This window comes from Rattus rattus, chromosome 6 (genome assembly GCF_011064425.1).
Source record: "Rattus rattus isolate New Zealand chromosome 6, Rrattus_CSIRO_v1, whole genome shotgun sequence".
NCBI classification, from domain to species: Eukaryota; Metazoa; Chordata; class Mammalia; order Rodentia; family Muridae; genus Rattus; species Rattus rattus.
The window spans coordinates 133,464,730-133,492,729 of record NC_046159.1 but is presented as its reverse complement, the minus strand read 5'-3'; the positions used below and the strand labels follow the sequence as shown (position 1 = coordinate 133,492,729).

Sequence of the window (28,000 nt, the reverse complement as noted above, 5' to 3'; positions counted from 1 at the left end):
ACCAAGAATGATGTTCTAATTATCGTGACACTGTTATAATTGGCTAGGCTTGTCATTTTGTTCATAAATTTCTTTTCTGAAAATATCGCCTGGTTAACCTCATTGCTTTAAGTACATATATTTTAGGGGTCAGGCGCTTCTCTTGTCTTCAGGCTGCAGCTAACTTTTTGCCACTGTTTCCGAGTAGTGGACTTCCTTTCTGACATCCCCAACCCAAGTAGGAGATGGAGGGGAGCAGCTGAGTCCCTCCTTCTAATATAATGACTGACTCTGGTTTATATTGCTTTCCTTTATTCGCATTCTAGTCCACTGTAAGCCTCTGCCTTAGTGGGGCTTGGGTGTGTGTTTTGGTTTTTTTGTGTGTTTTTGCTTGATTTTATAAAAGATCATCAGTACTTATTAATTGTTGGTGGTTTTGCTTATCTCCTCCCACGTCTGAGTGTCTCAGGCTCCTGTCATCGGTTTTGTGTCATCAGATATGCCCTTAACTGTGGGTGCCACACACCCCGTACCCCTCGATGTGTGCTCTGCCGTCTTGTGAAGCATTCAGCTTTCCCTCCTCTGTGTTTTGGGCCTTAGTCTTTACTTTGTCTTACCCCGTGTCTCCAAGAGTAACTGTAGGATGACTACCTCACCCATGGACACATGGTGCGAACTTCACCACGGATGTGCTCACTTGTTTTCAGTACTTTGAAGTCTCATGCTGAGACCCATAATTTCAGCAAGTCAGTAGTCGGTAACCGCAAATCCAAAGCTCCCTGTGTCATTCCAAGAATTGTGAGGAGAAAGCAGAGCATGCTGGGCTTCCTGAGCAGTGCAGCTCTCTTCTGTCCACTTTGCTCCGAGTTCTAAGGCCCCATGTGTGTAAAGATCAGCACCTCCCCGCCTTCTTCCTGGCTCTGACAGCTGCCTCTGAACAACTGTGAGATACCAGGGAAGTGAGAAGCGCTGCCCTGAGGTCTCGGTCTCTGGCAGGAAAGTAGAAGCTTTTGCACTGGATGGACTGGTTCTCCAGCAGCTAGGGTGGTGCTGGAATGTGACCTACCATCAAGGGAAGCCTGGGGCTCACTATCTGGTCAGCCCCTCCCTGCTCATTTTCAGGCACCTTATTTCAAATGTCACTTTAGTTAGAGAGGGACTTCTCTTTCCTGTTTTTATTTGAGCTGTGCTGGTTTTGACTTGTTTTGCTTGTGTGCAAGTGCATGTGTGTTGTCTATACATGTGTACACACACATGCACATGCGTACAAGCCAGAGGGTATCCAGTGTTCTGCTCTGTCTGTTACTCCCCGCCCCCATTCCATTGAGACAGGGTCTCTCACTAAACCTGAAGCTGGGCCAGCAAGAGCACACCCCAAGGATTCTGCCTCTTGTGCTCTTCCCCCAAAGCCCTGGGCCACGGGGAGCCCTGCTGGGCCATGTGCAGGTTTTTGTGGGTACTCAGGTCCTTACAGGTTAGCAACAAATGCCCTTACCCCTGAGACTTCTTCCCAGACACTAAGTAGGTTGAGTGCCGTCTCTGAGTACAGTTTGGCTTGGTTTGGTTTGTTCGTTCGTCTGTTTGTTGGTTTTTGTGTTTGTTTGTTTTGTTTTTTCGTTTCTGCTCTTTGGATTGACAGTTGTTCTGACTGACTTCCTGGGTAAGAAGCAGAGTAGAGAGGCTGAGTCAGAGTGGATCCTCTCTTCACGGGGGTGAGGTATCCCCACCACAGCCTTGGGAGCCAGGACTGCTGGGACCTGAGAGAACAAATGTGCTTCCGTTGTTAGGGAAAGCTGAAGTTTAAGAATTGTGTTATTTAAGTTCCCGAAAAATAAACTAGGAAAGTTATAAATACCCTGGAGAATAAATACGGAAGTTTCATTAACAAGTGGGAGCTGCGAATTGTTACCTCTTTAGTAGTAAATAGATATTTATTTTTGAAGGAGCTGTAATCACAGGCTGTGAGATGTAACCAACATGTTCCTCATTAATAGCCACCAACTGAGAATCACTTCCAAGTGGCCTTGGGAGAGGTCGCCCCGCGCTTTATTTGCTGCCCTTGGTGGGGACCTTCTGACCAGGTTGAGTTACGACCCTACCAGCTAATTCCAGTTTGATTTCCATATGTAGCTTCCTGAAAATAAAACCCACTTGTGTTTATATTTTTTTTAAAAAAGCCATCCATGAAGCTTAGAACAAGAAATGGCAAAAATTTGCCACTGTTAATTTTAATATCATCATATGTCTTCAAAAACATCTCCAGCTCCTTCCGTGGGGCCCACCTCCCTGTGAACAAAACAGGCCTCAGCCCAGTGCATAACGATAGTAAAAAGTCTGCACAGTGTGGAGACCGTCTCCCAGAGTTGTGCGCGAATGCCTGGTGCAGTGAGAGCCGATAATGTTGCTCTTATCTGACTAGAAGACTCTGCTTCCAGAACACTCTTAAAACTCTCCTACAAAGATAATATTTTTTTCATTTCTAAAATATTTTCCATGCCTGCACAGGCTAAGGAGAGTGCTTCAGTGGATGCTGCTTGGGGTTCTGCCTGCCCCTTCCTGGCCATGGGTAGACATTTTGACTCAGTTACAGTTGTATGTGCTCCATGCTTGTCACTGGAAGTGATAGACAGAGCTCGCACACAGCAGTACACCTACAGAGTGTGAGGAGGACCCCTGTTCCCAAGTGTAGAGCTGTACATTTGTCTCTGCTAGGATCCCAGGGTGGATGCTAGGATGTTACAATTGACAGGGAAGATGGCGGAGCTCGTTCCTCTCAGCTGAGGACACAGGCCTGCAACCATCTGGAGAAGCCCTGAGAGGAACATACTCAACTTTCTACTAATTATGCTGCTTTTGCCATGTTCCCTGAGGACCTGGTAAAGCACATTGTTCTTCCCTGTGAAGCAGGCGTCTCCAGCCAGTCTTGGCTGCTTTGGATACAAAAGATGACAAGGACCCAGAGTCTCTGGCCCAGTTATAGAAGACAAAGGCTAATAAAACTAGCCAGGAGCGCGTTCTCTGTGTCCATGCCTGTAACAGCACCTGCTGACCTCATACACATTTTGAAGGTGAACTCTGCCATGTTCATGTGGCCTCAGTGACTAGAGAGACAGCATCTAGTGTCATTAACTAAATACCAATTTAACAATTAACATATTCTACATTTCTTTCCTGTTTTTCTGTTTCTTTTCTGTCTGTCTGTGTGTGTGTGGGCAGGGTGATACTCACTTATGCACCGTATGGAGGCTTGAGGTCCACGGTGGGTGCCCCACTCTGTCTCTCCTCTTTATTGCTGACTGACCCCGGAGCCCCAGGAGCCTCCTGCCTCTACACCACTCAGTGCTAGGCCACATGCACACACCACTCTTGGTCTTTTGTATGAATGCTGGAGTTCCTCACCCAGCACCTTGTGCTTACATATTGAGCACTTTAGCCACCGAGCCAGCTCCTCAGATCCCTGGGTTTTATTAATAATTCTAGATGCTGGCAGTGACCCGGGTTACATTCTGTGTCAGGATTCTCAGGGCCTGGATAGTCAGAGTCATGATTTCCCATCCAGGGTAGTGATCATCGCACGCGCCTCAAGATTTTTATAAGAACTGAATGAGAAATGTTAGTAGTCAGGGCAACACTCTCCGCTAGGCCAGCTGAAGCTCAGAGAAAGTCTAAGTTTACAAGGAAGGCCTGGCGTGTTCCTGCTCCACCTTGTTCTCCCAGGAGACGCTGCAGGGTATCTTGTGATCTCTCCGAGTCTCTGTCACCTGAGCACTGACGTCAACAGGACCTGCTCTGTTCACTCCCAGAGCCATTTGCAGTAATACAGGGGGCAGGTTTCTGCCAATGTAAAAAAACGTTCTTCCACATTATGAGAACTATGGGCTGTGATTTCTACAAACTGGCCGTGGTAACTATTCGCTCTGCAAGTTAAAGTCTTGTATACTGTGTTTTACTGTGTAAGCTGAAAAAAAAAGTCATATTGTGTGGTATAGCTTTTCTATCAACAGCGATGGATATGTTAAAAGTCATTGAATGTGCATTGCACCGAGGATTAAGGAAATCACATATCTGTAATCTCAAGCCTTGTGTCAACTAAGAAAGCCTTGCACTAGCGGTCATTCCCTTCTGAATGATGCCCAGATTTACACATTCCATTCCATGCCCGTCTGAAGGATTAGGTGGCATTCCTAATGTTAAGCTCTTGCCAGTTGCTGTCCCCTCACTGCTAAGGAGGTCCGCCCCCTTCTCCCATTCACTTTGATGAGAGTAGAGCATCGGGCTAACCAGAGACCCTTGTGGGCCTTTTCAGATTTCTCCTTAGGTTTGTCCACAGTTCAGGACACTAACCTAAGGTGTACACCCATAAAGAGAGGAAGCTTGCTTGTGATAGGTTTGCCCATGGGTCAGGGAACTAACTTAGTATGTACAGCCATTAGAAAGAGATGTTTGGGACAGGTTGGACCACAGTTCAGGATACTGAGTTAGTACGCAGCCCAAAAGGGTAATGTATTTGTGATACGAATTACTAGACTCTGACCATGGTAAATATGCCTGACTCATGTTTTCAATAACTCCTGAATGGTGTATGTGGGTGACACTGGCAGCTCTTCCTGTCCCACCCTCCCAATTTCCACCTGGGAAACAGAGTTGCAGATAAGCAACTGACAGAAGTCACGGGTCCTATGAGCCAAAGGCCCCATGAAGAGGGAGGCCATATACCTTCCCTCTGCTCAGGTTCAGCACCAAGAAAATGGCATCTGGCACCTTCCTGTAGCCCAGTTCCTACTGCAGAACCGGCCCTTTGGATAGAACCAGATGTGTTCCTGTGTTTGCTGTGGCTTTGTAGATCACTTAAAACTGTTAGTTTCATTTTTCTGAGAGCCGTTGTGGAGCTTTGATTCACCTAAAAAGTGACTATGCAGTTCAGTCTGGCCTTGAACTTGCAGCAATCCTCCTGTCTCTGTTGTCTGAGTGTCAGAATTGCAGGCATCATTTAATACTGTTAGGTGAGAGGTGAAATGGGTAGCCGTATTTGACTGCTTTGGGTCGTTTTTCCTGGTCCTGGCTGGGTTTATTGATCAGTGATTCTCAGTCAGCAGTTGTGCTCTAAATGGTTTGCATAGATTACCTCACTGAATGTGAAATAAGGAAGGCCATCAACTGTGAGGAAGTGCATTTTACGTGGGAGAAAGTGCGGTGAGAGGCTAAGCAGTGTTCCTGCTGCACAGCAGTCACATGCACACAGCGAACATGATGAAGCTGAGCGGGCGAGCTCTTCACATTAGTATGTTTTAAGCAACAAAGAATAGATATTTTTGTTAGTAGTGGATGGGAAAAAAATCTTCCAGGCATATGAATTTGCCTTATTCTCTAACAACATAATACCTCTGGAAAATAACTCCTGTGGTTGTATATACATCTCCATGTTGTATGTTCAAGAATATGTACAATGTCTAAGTACGTATGACCTTTGGTGGCTTCACTCTTGACTGGTAGGTTACCATGACTGTTTATTTGAGAGAGGACTTGTTATCTTCATAGCATCTTGCCTAGAATCCCTCCTCAATAGATGTTTATAAAGTTCATCTTTCTTTTTGAAGAGAAATATCAGAACCTAAGTTCTAGTCCAGTTCTAGTGTTGATTTGTTGTATAATTAGACAGGTTGGTCATTTGCTCTGAGACTCAGTTTCCCCAAAATGGGAATGGGACTCTGGACCATTGTGTTCACCAAGGGCTTATAGTCAGAGGGCCCTCTAGGTAGTGAGCCCGAGGGGCCAGCATTGTAGGCATCAGGAAGATCTGTATAGACCAGGGTTTCTGGTGAGCACAAAAGACCTCTGCCGGTGTTTTCACTGAGAAAGCTTGATGTATCTTCCTTGCCTGCCACACTCACACTTTGGGTATCTGTTAATGGCATCTGAGCCAGACAGACCACTAAGGTTATGGCATGAAACCAAGAAACCCAGATTCTGTGCAGTCCTAACACCACAGTAATTTGAACAAAAAAAAAGGGGGGGGGGAGATAGTGGTCTTCAGTAACTTTGTGGCAAACCAACTAGGGATACAGTATCGCCAAAAGAAACAGGGTGGCACAAGCCTCACTTAGTGGCTGTGCTCAGCTGCGTGGCAGAAAATGTTCATGGGCTGGGTTTCAGAGTGCCTCTCCCCAGACCCTCCAGTGGGCCGATAAAGACTCACATTTGGACCTCTAAAACCAGGAGAATTGGGAATTTCAAAAACATCCTTTCCATTAAAAACATCCAGAGAACAAATTGTGAACCTATAAACTGTTTTCCTTACATTCAAGGGCGTTTAGCCCTTAAAAAAATGAATGGTGCATTGAAGACCCCTAGAAGGAAAACGGTGGGGGTTGGGGGAGGAGAATAAAGCAAACAAATGGCAAAGACGACTATTGTGTTGTAAAGAAAATGCTTTGGGGGCCGGAGTCTTTATTCGGGTAGATCTTTTGGAAGGCAGAAATTTGAATCTGTACCTTTCCTGCGATTAAAAAGGAACGAAAACAAGCCGGAGATTTCTGTGCCACTGCGTGCCCGTCCCTCCTTCCTCTGCTGCAGAGCCGCTCTGCGGAATGTGAGAGCGACTCACAGAGCCACAGCGCCATCTTTCTGCACGATGTGGGACTGAATCTTCACGCTGTACCAGGCCTGTTGACTGGCTGGCTCGAGCCATTCTGTGGGCGAGCCTCGGCAAGGAAACAGCTCCTGGACACTCAGATCATAAAGGAAGAGCTGCAGAGGCCAAGAAATGAGTCTTCTTTTCTTTGGCACTTTAGCAATTAAACTGGTAACTTAATCGGATATTAGGGACCGTGAGTCATAAACCCGGTGTTTAATTAGTTTGCACCCACTGAGTCATTTTACTTTCTAGACATTGTAATTTACAACCTGCTGCATTGCAGCAGCTTCTTAAGCTTTTTTTTTAAATTGTGTCATAAGATATTCTTCTCGCTGCTGAGTCTTTAAAAATATAGAAACACTCTTAGTTGAGATGTTTTTCTTTTCAATTTTCAGTTGCAAATCAAACATGCAGTTACAGAAGCAGAGATTCAAAAATTGAAGACCAAGGTAAGCACCGCTCCGTGGTGTTTGAATTGTACTCTTTAAACTTCAGATACTCTGAGGAATTTGAAGCCTAGGAGTAATGGATTTGCTCCCGTGCATCTGAGAGCATATTTACATGAGAGGTTCATTTCCAACATCAAGTACAGACAGACCTTCCTTGAGGGCGAGCATACCCGCACACAACCCAGAGAAGGTCACAGGGCACTTGATATTTTAAATAGATTTATATTATTTATTCTCTCTGAAATTTCTTCAAAAATAATATTTTTAATGGCTCAAGCATCTGAACTGTGTACTAATTTCTTAAGTACAAGCTGGTATTTCAAATCTCCTTTTTTGTCATTTACCTTATAATAATTTCAGCTAATTTACTGGAAGCAATGTATTGTTTTAATGTGGAACATTAATTTCTTTTTAGAAAAAAGTCTTCCCATGTTTAAGAAGTGAAGATTATACGCTCATTCTCTGTGCTGTGTAACTGATGTAGATTCAGGTGCTACTGGGAATCTTTAGATATACTAAGTTCACATTTTTTAGATTTGTTGAAGAGAAAGAATATTAGTAAAAATATATTTTTAATATCTATGAAATAGAGATCCAAGTAAACTGTGAAATTCTTGTGCAAGATACAATTCTAGCTATTGTTGTTCAGTTCTATCAAATGTATGTTTTCAGAGACTTAAAGATCTCTTCAGTGACTTTCAAACGATTGTGTATTGCTTCCATGATCTTTTTAAGATTAAGATATAATTATTCCCTCCCACGAGTGGTCTGTTTTCTGATTCACAGTGGGTATTCGCTTTGGGTTTTCCACATGTTTTAAATGGAGACGAGTTAGCCGGCTGCTTTGGTTAAATGGCTTTCCTGACTAATACGCTTTGCAGCTCTTTCGTCAAAACGTGTTTAGACATCGCTTGTGGTCGCAGCCATGCACTGGGAATTTTAAGTTTTAAGCTAGCAAAACTGGTACATAAACAACTGCTATAAAACATTAATTAAAGATGCAGTAAAAACCAGGTCCTTTTTATCTGAAAACTGTTTCTTGACTTTAAAAACCAGATCTTATAGACTGTCGCTTACAGATAGGAACAGGAGCCCGTGTGTTTATAAATGCTCTTGTAGACAGACTCAGGCATTTGACTGTGAACACAATATAAAAAATACTACAAATTACTATTTTATATTTTTCTTCCTTTTTAAAAAATTAGATCTTTTATTTATTTACATTTCAAATGTTATCCCCTTTCCTGGTTCCCCTCTGGAATATATTTTTCTTCCTAGATTGGTATGTGATACATTTGAAAACACTTTAATGTTATTATTATTTATGTTAAATAGATTTCTTCATTCCAGTGTTTGGAACTAATTTTTACTTTGTAACCTCTTGCCCACATGTGTTTAGTAAATTTTTTTTCACAAAATTATTCTTGTGATGTATCAATGTGTATAATTGTGTGATGTGTAGCTCCATTTGTTCAATGCTATATAAAGGTAGATGTCACTTTGAACATTGATAACTTTGAAGTAGAGAATATAGACAGAGTAGCAGCATGAAGGGCAGGTGGTTGTTGTCAGTGCTCTTTAAACCCTCATTCGAAGCTCAGTTATAGATTTCTGTATCAAGAGCAAATCCTGGACGAGTTTCCTCTTTCCTGTACGCAAATTTAGCCAAGAGATCGGGAAAAAGCTGCACTCCATGTTTCTAAGAATTTCCAGAGACAGAAACTAAACAAAGCTGTCTTTCTGATCTATTGGAGGGATTTAAACTAATTGGACAACCATTTATACCTTTATTTTTCCCTGTCTTTAATACAGAGAATAAGTTAAGGTTTATAAAGATCTAGATATGTATAGCACTTCCTGTAATATATTGAGTGACAGACTGTGTTCGTATCAATATCAGGAACCTAATAACATCTTCCAAAGGGTTAAGAGCACAGTACTAGAAACTGACTCTTACCAAAGGAAGCCCAAGAGGTGTGGCAAGGATGCGGAACTGTGAGAGCACAGGTGCCTTTCATAGGTGGTAACTCAGACTCTAGAAACCTGAACCTCGTGCCCACGTGTTAAGGAAAACACTCCAAAGGTTAACCCTTCCTAACCATTACTGCATCTGCTTCTGCTCCTCGCTTCTTCCTCCTTCAGTAATCTTCAACTTCCTGTCCTACATTTCATTTAACATGCTTTCAAACAAAGTGTGTTGGCATTTAGTGGACTTAATCAGTGACGTGCTAGACCCCTTTTCCTGCTTGCAGTATTTCAAACTACGTGGTAGCAAAGAAAGTTCACGGGAGTTCAAGTCAGATTTGTGTTTTGTCATTTATCAGATGGGTGACCTTGAGCAAATCATTTCCCTTTTCACGCCTTCTGTTTTATCCTGTGTGGATATGGGAAGAACTGTTGCTCTTCTTGGCTCGGGCTGTTTTGATGACCCATTGCACATAACACTAGGATCTATTATAGTGTGGAGCGATGGTGCTATAGACATTCACGAGTTATTTTTGCCTTGACATTTGTTCTCTCCAGCTGCAAGCAGCAGAGAATGAGAAAGTAAGGTGGGAGCTGGAAAAGAACCAACTGCAGCAGAATATCGAGGAGAATAAAGAAAGGATGGTGAAGCTGGAGAGCTACTGGATCGAGGCGCAGACGTTATGTCACACCGTGAACGAGCATCTCAAAGAGACCCAAAGCCAGTATCAGGCCTTGGAAAAGAAGTACAACAAAGCCAAGAAGTTGATCAAGGATTTTCAGCAAAAGTAAGCATTCTCTGCTCTCTGGTGATCCAGCACAGACACGTGGGTGAAGAAGGCTTGCCCCCAGTGTGTGTATACTAGTTAGAGGTGTGGGAGGAAGAGGCTGGACCGTCCCTTTCAGATCACAGCCATCACAGATTAAGGGAGTACCTTTTTCTCGTGGGAACATTTTGTGTGTTGTCATTTGACCCTGCCTCAGTTTCCGATAGTAGCCATCAAAACACTGAGACCTGTTGGTTCTTTTGGAAAGCATCTCTGTGATTTAGAAGCTAGGAGTGTGGCTGAGGTTGTGCAGGATGCTTGGCTGAGCCTTGGACTTGCTACATGCAGAGGAGCAGTTGAGATCTGGATGGGTTTCTGTCTGTGTTCTTAAAGTCAGTAATGTCTACAGGCAGTGTGAACACTGACCTGCAGGACCTCCCCACCCCCTGCATTTCTCAGTACTGCTCTCCAGGTCCCAGGTCACCACACCAGGGCAGACCACATCCTGCTGTGAAATTTTCTGAGCTATGCCTCTTCCTCTCCTCCTCCTGGGCCTTGATGTTAGCGAGCATGCCCAGAGGAATTTTCATGAGTTACTCCTGATTCACTAGAGCAAACATCAGCACCTCTTGTGGTTTTCTGTGACAAGCCTTAGAAGCTAAGTATATGTGTCAGTCATCTTGTTTCTTTCCTGTCTCAGAGGTAATATTTTAATAGTTGAAACAAATAGCTATAAGAAATTATTTGAAAGATGACAATAGTTCTTTGTTATTATGAACTCAATACATTAACCATTGCAACTTTTTGCTAACACTGTATCTAGCTATAAGAAATGACCAGATTTGCTTTCAGAATTGAAGGATGTAGCCTTCTGTATGTGGACGTGTGACAGTTGTCCCTCCACTGATTTCTCTCTGCAAGGAACTCTTCAGATCTGACTGCCTGCTTTCATCTGTTGTTATATATTGGAAATATAGATTCATTTCTGCTGGCGAGACGCTATCACCATTACATTCCCCACAGAATCAATCCTTCAGCAACTCCTGTGCCCACAAGTGTGCACCCTTCTGATCAGGCACTCAGGTGAAGAGCATGCTGAGAAAAATCAGAAAACTTTCCTACTTGTGATTAAATCATTAAAGTTGTCCTTTCCTTTGTTGCCATAAACTTTCCCACTAACTGTATTTGAGTTTCATTTATTTAAACAGCTCTCAAGTGTTTATCCTGCAGCATACTTGAGTGCTTCTGAAAGAATTTTCCCATTTCTGCACTCAGTGAAAGTTTTCTACAATTGAGCCTCTTATGTTCTTTAGAGAGCTCGATTTCATCAGGAGACAGGAAGTAGAAAGAAAGAAGCTGGAGGAGGTGGAAAAAGCTCACCTTGTTGAAGTCCAAGGCCTGCAAGTTCGGGTGAGTGAAGTTCTCACAGCCGCTAGAGGTGAGGCAGTTCTGCCCAGAGGAGTGCAGGATAGTCCAATTTGTGAATTGATTTTTGTTTTCTAGATTAGAGATTTGGAGGCTGAGGTGTTCAGGCTACTAAAGCAAAATGGGACCCAAGTTAACAACAACAACAACATCTTTGAGAGAAGACCATCTCCTGGGGAAGTCTCAAAAGGAGACACTATGGAGAATGTGGAAGTCAAGCAAACATCCTGTCAGGACGGCTTGAGCCAAGGTTGGTCTAGCCTCACCTAACACATCCTTGTTACTGACAGTGTAAGAAGGACTTAAGCTCTTCTGACTTGGAGATTCCAAAGCTCAAACTGCCTCCCATGAGTATTCAGGGTAAGAGCCTGTCATGTTAGCTCGTATCAAACATAAATGCTTTAGTGTAAGTGACAAAGTTCCAGATAAAGGCAAACCCAAGTGTTATCTTTAGAGTGTCATAAACACATTTGCACTTAGCAAACTGCTTCAGAAATTATAGTCCATTTCTCCTAGAGTAAACATGTTGCTCTGGCATCAGAAAACTAGCTGCCTGTTTCTAGCATTCCAGACTCACTTAGGTAAGATGTCCCCTTCAGCTCTGGTTCTTATCTTGGGGCCTACCTGTACTTCCCATGACCATCTTATCTAAAATCAAGTAAGGAGAAAACATGGCATCAAACATACCCTTGATCCATATTCATCGCTTGCCTGTTCTCTTATACTCACCTTCCATACGCGGACTGTGTGGACAGATCCATAAGAAGTGAGCGCTTTGTTATTAGCAGTGCATCCATACAGTACGAATATAAAAGAAATGTGTGCACATACCTGCACACAGCAGAGGACTTCTGATTTCTTTGTTTTACATGACTGTAGGCAGTACTGGGAAAGAAGGAAGAAAGCTCGACAAGAGCAGAATTGCAGTGAGCCCACAACGTGCTCCCATGACTTGTAGCAAAACTCATATCATTTTGAGCTGTTCCTTTTTTTATTCCTTCATGATCTTTCTCTCCTATTAAAATATTTCCAGGGCTGGGGAAATGGCTCAGTTGATAAAGTGTTCTCCGCTCAACATAAAGATCTCAGTTCAGATTCACGGCACTGAGGTAAAAAGCCATGTACAGCAAGGTCAACTCTTGATCCCAACATACATGTGCACACACTGGCACCCAAACATGCACATACACAGACACAGATGTTTCCAGAGAGATTATTCTCTAATAAAGAATGGTTTATATCCTAACATTAAGAAGTAACTTCTTCATTATTGAAAGTGCAAAGTCTTGAGAACCATTTATAAATGAAGCTCGTATTGAAAGATTTGAATGCACTCTCCACGTTTATGGCTTTCTGCTGGGTTGTCCCTAAGTAAGGGACGGTCACTTTCTAAGTAATGCCTCAAGGCAGTTGTCAGGGAAGCTCCCCACTGGCACACCACTGAGAGCTGTGCCTCAAGGGTCACCCTAGCTGCTCTGGACTGACCTTATTGTGTGAAATATAATGGTGGGGACAGTGCTCTCCTCTCCAGCCTACCAGAGTAGCCAAGTACCACGTGCCTGGAGGTGGGGTAAGTAATGCTATTGGCTATTGCAGCCATGGCTTTTATACCTGGAAAGGCATATGATTGAAGCCTTTCCAAGTATGTAAAGTTTAATTGTAGTCCATTACAAATAAGGGTCTTGCTGTGGAATAGACAGGGTCTGATCAGTAACCAGCACCCTTGCTCTGTTTTTTATTTCTCTCAGTTTGGAAATCAGTGTCTTGTCCAACGTATAATTACATTATATGAGAACAGAAGATCAACAAGTGTACTATTAGCATGCTGATTTTGGATCAAAGGCTTACATTTTTTCCAAACCCTTCTTCTATGCTGCACCCGCCATTTTGCCACATAATTATCAGTTTCCTTAGCAACACTTTCGGTTCACAGTGAGAAGTGGAGACGACTAATTCTTCCTGAAAGCTGTCCCTGCTTTGGTGGAGGTGGAGCCATCAGCACATACTGATATGAGGGACATATCAAGCCATGTTCTTCCAGCTTCGCAGCCAGTGACAGCCAGTGACAAATCTTGAAATTCAATCACTTGATCACATAACGCAAAGTGACTTGGCAAGTGGCTAGATGGAACATTCTGGAAAGCACTTTTCTAAATTGATCTTTTGCTTCTGTTGCTAGGGGAACACCAAAGATGCAGAGATTCAGGGAGTAGGGCTGCAGACCCAACACAGTGCATCTAGTATGGGAAGCCACTTGACAGCTTGGGTGATGCCATCACCACTGTCATGTCTACCATTAGCTGCAGCTTGTCATGTTGCCTGTCAGGACTATCCAGGCCTCATCTGCTTCCCAGCTCTGGAGGGTTAAAAAAATGGTTTAGCATGTTTGCTTGGGGCTTGAGACAGCTCCTGAGGTAGGTCAGTGATGAACTGTATGAAAATGAAATAACAAGAGAGAGGAGGAGAGGAGGAGAGAGGGAAGGGGAGGGGAGGGGAGGACCAGAAGCATCTTCCACACTGACGCACGTTCCAGATCAGAGCTTCCTGACAAGTGCTGGGTAGATTTGGGACTCTCAATATTGAAGCTTGGGGCAGTTTTTTGAGGAATGAATCCAGTTTTCAAATCTTGTACAAATTTACCACAGTTAAATTATCCTTTACCACAATTTTTATATTTCCTTGTCAGAACTAAACCAATGAAGGCATTTCATTAAAATATTGGTAAAAAGCCAGGTGTATGATACACTGCTTTAATTCCAACACCCAGGGGCCAGGAGTAGAGGCAAGCAGATCTCTTTGAGTTCCAAGCCAGTGTAGTCTACATAGCAAGTCCCAGGCCAGCCAGAGGGACACAGTGATTAAATAATTTAAATAAATAAATAAATAACATTTAAATGAATTAAAATTTTATAAGTCTAAAATTAAGCATACAAATTCATTATTTAATATATTTCAAAATTTGTATTTATGTTTATATTTAATTATTTAATTTAACATAACTATAGAAAACAAATTTAATAATTTTTAAAATTGGATATTTTATTTATTTACACTTTAAATTTTATTCCCTTTCCCGATTTCCCCTTTTCAAAACTCCTATCATAGTCCCCCCCCTTACCCTGAGGGTTCTCCCCACCCACCTACTCCCACCTCACTGCACTAGCATTTCTCTACACTAGGGCTTCAAGCCTTCACAGGACCAATGGTCTCCCCTCCCATCATGCCAGATAAGGCCACCCCCTGCTACATATGCACCTGGAGCCATGTGTTGATCCATGTGTACTCTTTGGTTGGTGGTTTAGTCCATGGAAGCTCTGGGGCATTTGTTTGATTGATGTTGTTGTTCTTCCCATGGGGTTGCAAACCCCTTCAGCTCCTTCAGTCCTTCCCCTAACTCCTCACTGGGGTCCGTGTGCTCAGTCCCATGGTTGGCTTCCAGCATCCACATCTGTGTTGGTCAGGATCTGGCAGAGCCTCTCAGGAGATAGCTGTATCAGGCTCCTGTCAGAAAGCACTTCTTGGCTTCAGCCATATCTGGGTTTGGTGTCTGCATGTGGGATGGATCACTAGGTAGGGCAGTCTCTGCTCCACTCTTTGTCCCTGTATTTCCTTTAGACATGAGCAATTCTGTGTCAAACTTTTGGAAATGGGTAGTTGACCCCATCCCTCACCCAGGGGGCCAAGCCTAACCTGTGGATATGCTCTTGACAGGTTCTCCCTCCCCTTTGTGGGGCATATCAGCTAATGTCTTCCCTGTAGGGTCCTGGGAGGCTCTTGCTTTCCTGGCATCCGGGACTTTCTGATTGCTGCCCCCAGTTCCCCATCTTCCATTGCTACACACCTCTGTTCAATTTCCTGACCCTCTGTACATCTCCCCCGTCTCCCCTATACCTGATCCCTCCCCTCTTATTCCTACATCCTCCTCTCTTCCTCCCAAGTCCCCCCCACCCTTTACTTCCCTTGATTATTTTGTTCCCCCTTCTAAGTAGCCTGAAGGATCCACTCTTTGGTCTTCTTTCCTCTTGACCTTCGTGTGGTCCTTGAGTTGTATCATGTGTATTCCAAGCTCTTTGCCTAATATCCACTTATCAGTGAGTACATGCCATGTGTGTTCTTTTGTGACTGAGTTACCTCACTCAGGATGATATTTTCTAGATCTATCCATTTCCTGTGAATTTCATGAAGTTATTGCTTTTTAATAGCTGAGTAGTATTCCATTGTATAAATATACCACATTTTCTGTATCCATTTCTCTGTTGAGAAACATCTGAGCTGTTTCCAGTTTCTGGCTATTATAAATATAGCTACCATGACATAGTACATGTGTCCTTATTACATGTTGGAGTGTCTTTTGGGTATATGCCCAGGAGTGGTATAGCTGGGTCTTCAGATAGTACTTTGTACAATTTTCTGAGAAACCGCCAGACTGATTTGCAGAGTGGATATATCAACTAGCTTGAATTCCAACAACAATAGAGATCTGTTCCTCTTTCTCCACATCCTCCCCAGCATCTGCTGTCACCTGAGTTTTTGATCTTAGCCATTCTGACTGGTGTGAGGTGGAATCTCAGAGTAGTTTTGATTTGCATTTCCCTGATGACTAAGGATATTGAACATTTCTTTAGGTGCTTCTCAGCCATTCAGTATTCCTCAGGTGAGAATTCTTTGTTTAGCTCTGTACCCCATTTTTTTATCTTTATTAATTTGAGTATTTCTTATTTACATTTCGATTGTTATTCCCTTTCCCGGTTTCCGGGTCAACATCCCCCTAACCCTTCCCCCTCCCCTTCTATATGGGTGGTGTTCCCCTCCCCATCCTTCCCCCATTACCACCCTCCCCACAACAAACACGTTCACTGGGGGTACAGCCTTGGCAGGACCAAGGGCTTCCTCTTCCACTGGTGCTCTTACTAGGCTATTCATTGCTACCTATGAGGTTGGAGCCCAGGGTCAGTCCATGTATAGTCTTTAGGTAGTGGCTTAGTCCCTGGAAGCTCTGGTTGGTTGGCATTGTTGTTCATATGGGGTCTTGAGCCCCTTCAAGCTCTTCCAGTCCTTTCTCTGATTCCTTCAATGGGGGTCCTATTCTCAGTTCAGTGGTTTGCTGCTGTAATTCGCCTATATATTTGCTGTATTCTGAGTGTGTCTCTCAGGAGAGATCTACATCCGGTTCCTGTCGGCCTGCACTTCTTTGCTTCATGCATCTTATCTAATTGTGTACCCCATTTTTAATACAGTTATTTGATTCTCTGGAGTCTAACTTCTTGAGTTCTTTATATATATTGGATATTAGCCCTCTATCGGATGTAGGATTGGTAAAGATCTTTTCCCAATCTATTGGTTGCCCTTTTGTCCTATTGACAAGTGTCCTTTGCCTTAAAGAAGCTTTGCAATTTTATGAGGTCCAATTTGTCGACTTTTGATGTTAAAGCATAAGCCATTGGTGTTTTGTTCTGGAAATTTTCCCCAGTGCCCATGTTTTTGAGGCTCTTCCTCACTTTTTCTTCTATTAGTTTCAGTGTATCTGGTTTTATGTGGAGGTCCTTGATCTACTTGGAATTGAACTTTATACAGGGAGATAAGAATGGATCAATATGCATTCTTTTACATGCTAACCATCAGTTGAATCAGCACCATTTACTGAAAAGGCTGTCTTTTTTTCCATTGGATGGTTATAGCTCCTTTGTGACCAGAGGTATGTGGGTTCATTTCTGGGTCTTCAATTCTATTCCACTTATTTGTTTCTCTCTGTACCAATACCATGCAGTTTTTTTTAAATCACTATTGCTTTCTAGTACAGCTTGAGGTCAGTGATGGAGATTCCTCCAGATGTTTTTTTATTATTGAGAATACTTTTCACTATTCTGGGTTTTTGGTTTTTCCAAATGAATTTGAGAATTGCTCTTTCTAATTCTATGAAGAATTAAGTTGGAATTTTGATGGGGATTGCATTGAATCTTTTTGCAATTTGGCCAGTTTTACTATATTAATCCTGATAATCTATGAGCATGGGAGATCTTTCCATCTTCTGAGATCTTCTTCGATTTCTTTCTTCACAAACTTGAAGTTCTTGTTCAAATCTTTCACTTGGTCGGTTAAAGTCAACCAATATTTTATATTATTTGTGACTATTGTGAAGGGTGTAATTTCCCTAATTTATTTCTCAGCTCCTTTATCCTTCAAGTAGAGAAAGGCTACTGATTGGTTTGAAATAATTTTATATTCAGCCACTTTCCTGAAGTTGTTTATCAGGTTTAGGAGTTCTCTGGTGGAACTTTTGAGTTAACTTAAGTATACTGTCATATCATCTGCAAATAGTGATATTTTGAATTCTTCCTTTCCAATTTGTATCCCTTTGACTTTTGTTGTCTGATTGCTCTGGCTAGAACCTAAAGTACTATATTGAGTAGGTAGGGAAAGAGTGACAGCCTTGTCTAGCCCCTGATTTTAGTGGGATTGCTTTAAGTTTCTCTCTACTTAGTTTGTTGTTGGCTATTGGTTTGCTGTATATGGCTTTTACTATGTTGAGGTATGGGCCTTGAATTTCTGATCTTTCCAAGACTTTTACTATGAAGGGGTGTTGAATTTTGTCAAATGCTTTTTCAGCATCTAATGAGATAATCAGGAGGTTTTCTTTTCCTTTGAGTTTATGTGGTGGATTACGTTGACGGATTTCCATATATTGAACCATCGCTACATACCTGGGATGTAGCCTACCATCATGATGGAAGATCGTTTTGATGTGTTCTTGGATTCAGTTTGCGAGAATTTTATTGAGTAATTTTGCATTGATATTCATAAGGGAAATTGGTCTGAAGTTCTCTTTCTTTGTGGGGTCTTTCTGTGGTTTAGGTATAAGCATAATTGTGGCTTCATAGAAAGAATTGGGTAGTGTTCCTTATGTTTCTATTTTGTGGAATAGTTTAAAGAGTATTGGTCTTAGGTCTTCTTTGAAGGTCTGATAGAATTCTACACTAATCCCATTTGGTCCTGGGCTTTTTTTGGTTGGGAGACTTTTAAAGACTGCTTCTATTTCTTTAGGGTTTGTGGGACTGTTTAGATGGTTTATCTGATCCTAATTTAACTTTGGTACCTGGTATCTGTCTAAAAAATTGTCCATTTCATCCAGATTTTCCAGTTTTGTTAAGTCTAAGCTTTTGCAGTAGGATATGATAATTCTTTAGATTTCTTCTGTTTCTGTTGTTATGTCTCCCTTTTCATTTCTGATTTTGTTAATTTACCTATCTTGTTGATTTTCTCAAAGAACCAGCTCCTGGTCCTGTTGATTCTTTGTATAGTTCTTTTTGTTTTTACTTGATTGATTTCAGCCCTGAGTTTGATTATTTTCTGCTGTCTACTCCTCTTGGGTGTATTTGCTTCCCTTTTGTTCTAGAGCTTTCAGATGTGCTGTCAAGCTGCTAGTGTATGCTCTCTCCAGTTACTTTTGGAGGTACTCAGAGCTATGAATTTTCCTCTTAGCACTTTCATTGTGTCCCATAAGTTTGGGTATGTTGTGCCTTCATTTTCATCAAATTCTAAAAGTCTTTAATTTCCTTATTTTGGCCAAGTTATCATTATGTAGAGCATTGTTCAGCTTCCATGTATATGTGGGCTTTCTGTTCTTTTTGATGTTATTGAAAACCAGCCGTATCCCTTACTGATCTGATAGGATGCATGGAATTATTTCAATCTTCTTGTATCTGTTGAGGCCTGTTTTGTGACCTATTATATGGTCAATTTTGGAGAAGGTACAATGAGTTGCTGAGAAGAAGCTATATTCTTTTGGTTTTGGATGAAATGTTCTCTCTCTCTCTCTCTCTCTCTATATATATATATATATATATGTATATATATATATGTGTGTGTGTATATATATATATATAAATGTGTATATATGTGTATATGTGTGTATATGTGTGTATATATGCATACATATATGTATATACATATATACACACACATATATACACATGTATACATATATATATGTATATATATATATAAAATCCATTTGTTGAGAGTAAAGTGTTGAAGTTTCCCACTATTACCTATGAAGTACAATGTGTGTTTTGAGCTTTAGTAGAATTTCTTTTATGAATGTGGGTGCCCCTTGCATTTGCAGCATAGATGTTTAGAATTGAGAGTTCATTTTGTTAGATTTTTCCTTTGATGGGTATGAAGTGTTCTTCCTTATCTTTTTTGATAACTTTTGGTTGAATGTCAATTTTATTACATATTAGAATTGCTACTCTAACTTGTTTCTTGGGACCATTTGCTTAGAAAATTTTTTCCAGCCTTTTACTCTGATACAGTGTCTGTCTTTATCACTGATGTATGTTCTCTGTATGCAGCAAAATGCTGGGTCCTGTTTACATATCAAGTCTGTTAGTTTATGTCTTTTTATTTGGGGAATTGAGTCCACTGATGTTAAGAGATATTAAAGAATAGTGATTGGTGCTTCCTGTTATTTTTGTTATTAGAGGTGGAATTATGTTTGTGGGGCTATCTTATTTTCTTGCTTTTTCTAGGGTGTAGTTTCCCTCTTTGTGTTGGAGTTTCCATCTAGTATCCTTTGTAGGTCTGGATTTGTAGAAAGATTTTGTATAAATTTGGTTTTGTCATGGAATATCTTGGTTTCTCCATCTATGGTAATTGAGAGTTTTGCTGGATATAGTAGCCTAGGCGGGCATTTGTGTTCTCTTAGTGTCTATATGAAATCTGCCCAGAATCATCTGGCTTTCATAGTCTCTGGTGTAATTCTGATAGGTCTGCCTTTATATGTTACTTGACCTTTTCCCTTACTTTTTTTTTTTTTTTTTTTTTGGTTCTTTTTTTCGGAGCTGGGGACTGAACCCAGGGCCTTGCGCTTCCTAGGCAAGCGCTCTACCACTGAGCTAAATCCCCAACCCCCCTTACTGCTTTTTAATATTCTTTCTTTGTTTTGTGCATTTGGTGTTTTGACTATTATGTGACGGGAGGAGTTTCTTTTCTGGTCCAATCTATTTGGAATTGTGTAGGCTTCTTGTATGTTTATGGGCATCTCTTTCTTTAGGTTAGAGAAGTTTTGCTCTATAATTTTATTGAAGATATTTACTGGCCCTTTAAGTTGGGAATCTTCGCTCTTTTCAATACCTATTATCCTTAGGTTTGATCTTCTCATTGTGTCCTCGATTTCCTGGATGGTGTGAGTTAGGAGCTTTTCGCATTTTGCATTTTCTTTGACTGTTGTGTCGATGTTTTCTATGGTGTCCTCTGCCCCTGAGGTTCTCTCCTCTATCTCTTGTATTCTGTTGGTGATGCTTGCATCTATTACTCCTGATCTCTTCACTAGGTCTTCTATCTTCAGGGTTGTCTCCCTTTATGATTTTTTTATTGTTTCTATTTCCATTTTTAGATCCTGGATGGTTTTTTTTCATTTGTTTGTTACCTGTGTTGTCCTGTATTTCTTTAAGGGAGTTATTTATATCCTTCTTAATTCCTCTATCATCATCATGAGATGCAATTTTAAATCAGAATCTTGCTTTTCCTGTGTGTTGGATTGTCCAGGACTTGCTGTGGTGGGAAAACTGAGTTCTGATGATGCCAAGCAGTCTTGGTTTCTGTTGATTTGGTTCTTGCACTTGCCTCTCATCATTTGGTTATCTCTGCTGTTGGCTCGTCTTGCTGTCTCTGTCTATGGCTTGTCCCTCCTGTAAGCCTGAGTGTCAGCACTCCTGGGAAACCAGCTCTCTCCAGGCAGAATTTGGGTAGGGAAAGCTGAGGCACAGGGTCAGCTCCAAGTGCAGATAAAAACCAGAACTATCCTGTCCCAGGCAGATCTTCAGTTCTTGTGTCCTGAGGGCTCCAGACAGGTCACTTGGAGCAGAAATGGGGGTCTTACCTTTGCTCTCAGGTGTGTCACCACCCCTGGGAGATCAGGTCTTTTCCAGGAGGATTTGGGTAGGGAGAGCTGTGGCACAGGGTCAGCTTCAAGCGCATATGGAAACTGGAATGATCCTGTTCCAGGCCGTTCCTTGGAAGTTCCCTCTTGGGCCAGGAATGTGAACAGAACTGGTGGTCTCACCTGTGCTCTCAGGTGTGTTCCAATAATTTTTTAATTAAGAGCTTTAACAGATCTCAAATCCCCTCTATTTTAGACCATATACTTGTCAAATATTATTTTCCATCTGTGAAAACTATGATGTTTCCATACTATAATTGCGTAGTATTTCAGTCACACTGGTCTATATGAGTTGTTTACCTTGCTCCCTAGACCCTGCGATGTCAGCGGTGTCAGTGACACTGTGGCATCCATGGCCTCCGTGGCATCAGTGGCATTAATGGCTATGCTCCTATGTTCTCTCATCAGTAGAATATGAGGTTAAACTCTTGCTGAGCGTCTACTTTATAGGTCATGGTTCTTATGATGACCCTGTTTCAGCTTCACATATTTAGAGTCTGATTTCTTAGAGAAGGCTTATGCATGCTCCATAAGCCTACTGAGAGAAAGCCTTGGATGGAAAGGAGGGAGGTACCTATGCAGGTAATTGATTGTTGCTGTAATAAAAGGGATCAGGAGTAAGTGTGATGTCATTTAAAGTCATATTAACATTATATATCTATCTGTTTCCAGGCATGACTTAAGTGGCCCAAACTTGTAAAAGGAAAGGTGGCCACTGGGTAGAAAGAAAGAGCTAAGACTTGTCAAATATGTAACAAGAAATATAATTTGTGGGATGGATGAAATTAAACATGGGAAAGGAAGAGACATATGTAGAACTTAAGACACCATATACATATCTGAAGGGTAAAGAGGGAATTGAGAGAAAGGTGCCTAAAATAAAAATGACCTTGTTTCCTAATTGATGCTTCCAATAAGAATGAAGAACTGCGTTTGAGGTTTAACAGGAACTGAGGTGCCTATGGTGATGGAAAGTAATTCAAAGGTCCCTGTAAGGGATGGGCATCGCTGCCAAACATTTCTCACTGTTACCTACTCAGTAGCAGATTCATGGTTAGGAAACCCCGAATCATTTCTTCTGCATAGTGTAAATATGGAGGGTTCCATAAAGTACTTCATACTTGATGTTGGGGAAATGGCTCTGTGGCTTAGAGTAATTGCTACCCAAACATGAGATCCTGGCTTGGGTAAAAATCTGGGAATGTTGACCCATCTGTAACCCCAGTACTTGGAGCCAAGGAAGATAGGCAAATCCCTGGAGATCATTCGCCATTTCAGACGAATGAATGAGCTCAGGCTCTGTGAGAGACTCTGTCTCAAACAACAACGTAACAGATAGTCCAGAAAGACACTCGACATTCACCTCCGACCTTCACACACAGACACATGCAGACGTGCACACCAAGAGTCACACAATCAGTTTGTTCCTTTAGTTGCACCAGCTTCCATCTGTTGAAGTACCTTATATTCCGAAAGTAGCAAAACCATGAAAGAATAAAATGTACCATGCTGATATAAGAATTACATAAATCAATTGAGTTAAGTACTAGGTGTAGTCCCCAACTCCAGCTGGACTTAGCCCTAGCCACCACTGTGGTAGTGTGGACAACAGACACTTCCTGGAGCATTCACAGTACTCCCTGTGTAGCTCTAAGGCTGAAAGTTCTCTTTAACTGCATTATTACCTCGAAGTTTCTAGAAATATCATTAAATAATGAAATGTGACAAAGACCTAGTCAAAAGAAGTGCCAGCATTACACATATTCTATACCTTGTGTGTACTCAAGCTCACAAGCTCCAACAATGGTGATGCTGGAGGGAAACAATTGTAAACCATCGCTCAATTGATTGTATCAGCTTCCTGAGATCAGAACAAAACAAGACAAATCCTGGTTTGTAAAGAACCTGGGAGCTGACGGGGAGGGCTGGCAGAGTAAGGATTGTCCCAGCCTCCGTCTGGGTTCACACAGTTGACTCAGTGGCAACTGTGACAAAGAATTGGCTCTCATAAAAAGTCTTCACTCCTTTTAATTTTTTATAGTTGTTTATCACTTTTGTTTTGAGACAGGATCTCACTGTGTAACCTAGACCGCTCAGACTTGTGATCCTCCTGTCTTGGAGGCCTGGGACCTGAGGCGACAGGGGGTTTTGTTTGTTTATTTGTTTTCTCATTTTTCACAGTACCCTGTAAGTATAAGAATGTTGTTGTAAAAATATAAAAATAAAAAGGTATCGGTTCTTTTACCCCGCTGGGTCTACACCTCGGTGCCCCATGATATCTGCTAGATATCTTGGCAGAAACACATCCCAGCCGCACTTTCCTACACTCAAACCCCCACATAAAAGAACACACAACACAACAATCTTTGACCCAATTGGTAAGATATAACTGCCCACTTAAACATACAAAGCCCGGTATCATCCATCCCTTAGGAACATTCATAGCAACCTGTAAATACACAGAGCAGAATCTTAACATCACCTGCCATGGCTTCTCCCCTCTCTCAGTCTCTTCCTCTCCTCTAGTCTCCTCCTCTTCCTTCAAACTTCTCTCCTGCCCATCCTTCCTTCTCCTCCAATGACAGGCCTCCTTCTATCCTGTACCTGCCCCTCACCAGTACGGTTACAAATTCAATGGGGAGGCTCTGGTGAAGTCACCTGATTCCTCAGTACGTGACTAGGCAGCTGTCCTTGGGGCAGTGGAATTAGCATCAAAATACAGATAACTTCAGGGAAAACCACAACATAAGAATCCCAATTGATTACCTGTTCTTTCTCTCTTGGAACTTTATTAGCTTTCTGAAATGTATCTGAGTACAAATTGTATCTTCTCAAACCAAGGACCGGGTGGCGTGGATGAGGGTTACACGAAGTTTTATAATCAGCATTTGTCTTAGATCATTTATAACCAGCTTGGTCTAGAAACAAGGAAAGCCCATGTTTAAGAAAGCAAGAGTTTAGGGTGAAGAAACATGACAGTGAGTTAGGATTTCTCAATAATGACACCACTGTTCACTCTCAGATGTGGTGGTCCTTTGTTTACTCTAATAATATGTAGATAGGTTTCCAAAAGCAGGATGGACATGTTAAAGAGCAGGTAATTTAAAAGTCTAAATATTTCTAAGCAGAATAATAAAAATACAATTCACAAACAAACAAGCAAATAAAAAAAAAAAAGATTGCAGTCAAACCTGATAGCAGCTGAACAGAAGATGTCCAGACAAAAACTTAACATGGAGATAAAATAAGCTGTCCACCTGTCACCCGTCAGCAAGAGTGTCGCTTAGAGTAAGAAAAAAGTTTGGAAACTGCAGCCCAGCTCTCAGGAGGCAAAAGTTACAGGACCACATGTTTGTGACTGGCCTGAGCTACCCAGCAAAAATTGTCTCAAAAGAATAAATGGATAAAACACAAAATAAGGAAAAAGTTATTACAAACAAGCCAAATCTGAGCATTTTGTAACCAATGTGTCCCTTGAATTTTTTCTAACAGATGCACTTCAGAAGGAGGATGACTCAAAAATGATCTCAGGACTCAGGCCTTGAAAACCCACTTGATCTAGGAATGGTTAAATATTTCACATTAATATTAATCAGCTAATTTCAGAAATATAATTTAAAATATTATTTACTCCTATGCAAAGAACACAAAGTTGGTTTAACAAAAAAATTCATATTCTACATATTAGCTAAAAGAAAAATGAATATAATTATTTCAATAGATGAAGATGGGCAGTTAATATCTATCCAATATATAATTTTTTATCCAATTAGAACTATGAAGAAACTTCCTTAACTTGATACCATGAGACTAACAAACATTTCTATCAAACCTCCTATAATAGTAAATGCTGCGATCAGGAGTTCCCTTTAAAGTTAAACATGTGCTCAAACTTGCTCAGTTACAAACACTGTTATTCCCTCTCTCTACTCTTGGCCCGGTGGTTCTAGAAAGTAATAACAGAGGAAGCAAGTGAAGTGAGCAGATGGAAAGAAGATGAAGGGGAGTGTCCTGATATCTAAACTGAGTGTTTGTGAGTTTAATGGAAGAATGCTCTGTTGTGATGAAGTACACCTCACCTCCTCCCCGTCACACCCTACCAGATGGTGGTTATTGTCATTGTCACTTTTACTCATTTTTTACTCTTTTTTTGGTTTTAATTGAATACATTAAAAAAAAACTCAGAAGTTTATGAGTTACAAGAATTTAACAAGGGATGTAGTAGATTAATTTTTTTCAAGCAATTTATCTTGGAATACATAAGAACCTATCTAAAAGCATAAGACACAAAACAAACAGAAAAAAGAATATTTTTCAAGCAAAATAACTGGAAACTGGAAAGGAGAGAAACCACACACACACACACACACACACACACACACACACACACACACACGAATTCAGTCTTAACATGAGTTTAAGATTTAGTAAGAAGAGAGTTCTGTGGATTGTATCCTGGGTATTCTGCACTTTTTTGGCTAATGTCCACCTATTAGTGAGTATATACCATGCATGTCTTTAGGGTCTGAGTTATCTCACTTAGGATGATATTTTCTAGTTCTATCTGTTTGCCTGCAAAACACAGGATGTCTTCATTCTTAAAAGCTGAGTAATATTCCACTGTGTAAATGAAGCACATTTTCTGTATCCATTTTTCCATTGTGGATATCTGGATTATTTCCAGCTTCTGGCTAATATAAATAAGGCCTTTCTGAACATAGTGGATCATGTACCTCTGTAGCATTGTGAAGCATCTTTTGGGTATATGTCAAAGAGTACTATAGCTGATGTAGATCTATTTCCACTTTTCTGAGGAACCTCCTGATTGATTTCCAGAGTGGGTGTACCATTTTGCAAACCCACCAGCAATGGAGGAGTGTTCCTCTTTCTCTACATCCTCACCAGCATCTATCACCTGAGGTTTTGATCTTAGCCATTCTGATTGGTGTACGGTAGAACTCAGGGTTGTTTTGATTTTCATTTCCCTGATGACTAAAGACGCTGAACATTTCTTTAAGTGCTTCTTAGTCATTCCAGATTGCTCTGCTGTGAATTCGCGGTTTAGTTCTACTCCCCGTTTTTTGATTAGCTTGTTTGAGTTTTGGAGGTTAGCTTCTGGAATTCTTTATATATTTTGGATATTAGCCCTCTATCAGATGTGGGCTGTCAGTGAAGTTTTTTCCCAATCCATAGGATGCCGATTTGTCTACTGACTATGTCCTTTGCCTTACAGAAACTTTTCGTTTCATGAGGTCCCATTTATTAATTCTTGATCTTAGAACCTGAGCCATTGGAGTTCTGTTCTGGAATCCTCCCCATCCCCCAGCTTTGCCAATGAGTTCAAGGCTCTTTCTAACGTTCTCTTCTAGTAGATTTAGTGTATCTGGTTTTATGTTGATGTCCTTCATCCACTTGGACTTGAGCTTTGTGCAAGGTGACGAAGGGTATCTCTCAGACACTGAGCCACCAACCAGGCAGAATACATGAGCTGATATGAGGCCCCCAACACATATAAGTAGAGGACTGCTGAGCAGAGCACCTAACCCTCGAGAGCCTTGAGGCCCCAGGGAGTGGGGAGGTCTGGTGGGTATGGGGAGTGGTTGGGGGGTGGGGACATCTTCTTGGAGAGAGGGGAGGAGGGAGAATGGGGTAAGGAATGGTAGGAGGGCAGACCTGGAGTGGTGATAATGACTAGACTGTAAAAAAAAAAAAAAAGATTAAAGAATTGTAATAATAACAACAACAAAAAGCCACTAGAAGCTGAATAGAAAAAAGAAGAGAGGATTCCATTATCAGTCATTTCAAACAATAAGGAGGTTCCCAAGGTCACTGGACTCCTATGGGAAATGTTTCTTCATTTCTTCACCCCCTTTCTCTTGAGCCTCAATTGCGTAACTCTTCAGACACCTGTGTTTGAAACCAGGTGAGACCTTTTCTGTGACATCTATATTTTATTTCCTGTTGAGTTTGAGAGTTCATTAAGCATTCACCTTCAGCATTGGGGGCCAGAATTTTAAACTAAGGTTAAAGACACAAATAGAGATAGAATTCATTAAATGGGAGTCTTTAAAATGAAAGGGAATCCTTACACTCCTTTATCAGTCTGTCTCACAGAACATCCAGCATGGTGGCTAAACTAGTAAAGGTGCTTCCTACCAATCCTGACAAGGTGACTTTGGTTTCTGGGACACACATGGTGGAAGGAGGGAACCAGCAGTCCTCTATTTCCACACACTCACACACTCACACACTCACACACTAACACACTTACACACTGGCACATGCACTCTTCCCCCTCCCACACAAAGAAGTAAGCAAATAAATCAAACAAATTTTAAAAGAATGTCTCATGTAAGAACATTAGATGCAAGGCAGTGACGTAGTCGTTCATTACTGTCTCATTGCTTAGTTCAAAAGTGGGGCAGAACAAATCCTGGAGTAGAATCAAACTTGCTTTATAGTCACGCATAAGGACATACAACAATCTGATAAACTTTCATAGTTATCATTTTTCTAAATAAATAGTTTTAATCTTCTTTACTCCTCAACAAATATTTTGACTGAAATGCTACTGAATCTCATTAATTAAAGAGTAAACATTCCTGGTAAATCACTATGGAAAAATTTAATGAACAAGGCAAATGAATTAGGAATCAATATTTATTGACTATCTCTGTGGTAAATAATTAAAGTAAAATTAATTAGTCCTTTTCCTCAAAACCACAAAGCACCGACATTGTCTAGGTAGGTGATGTGAGGCTTGAATCTCTGCAGGTGAGCCGTTACAGATGGATGGGAGATGTAGACTTGTGAATGGTAGCTTTCTTTGGTTCTCATTTCT

General features: G+C 41.3%; 1 protein-coding gene across 1 annotated transcript in view; it reads left to right on the top strand.

The window, feature by feature from the left end:
- Ppp1r9a (protein phosphatase 1 regulatory subunit 9A) overlaps positions 1–28,000 on the top strand; it is a 166,854-nt gene that overhangs the window by 100,735 nt on the left and 38,119 nt on the right. Inside the window, exons 9-12 of the mRNA XM_032907274.1 lie at positions 7,009–7,062; positions 9,586–9,815; positions 11,108–11,204; positions 11,298–11,469. Of these exons, the coding sequence (XP_032763165.1) occupies positions 7,009–7,062; positions 9,586–9,815; positions 11,108–11,204; positions 11,298–11,469 (553 nt within the window). The remainder of the gene's footprint in view (positions 1–7,008; positions 7,063–9,585; positions 9,816–11,107; positions 11,205–11,297; positions 11,470–28,000) is intronic.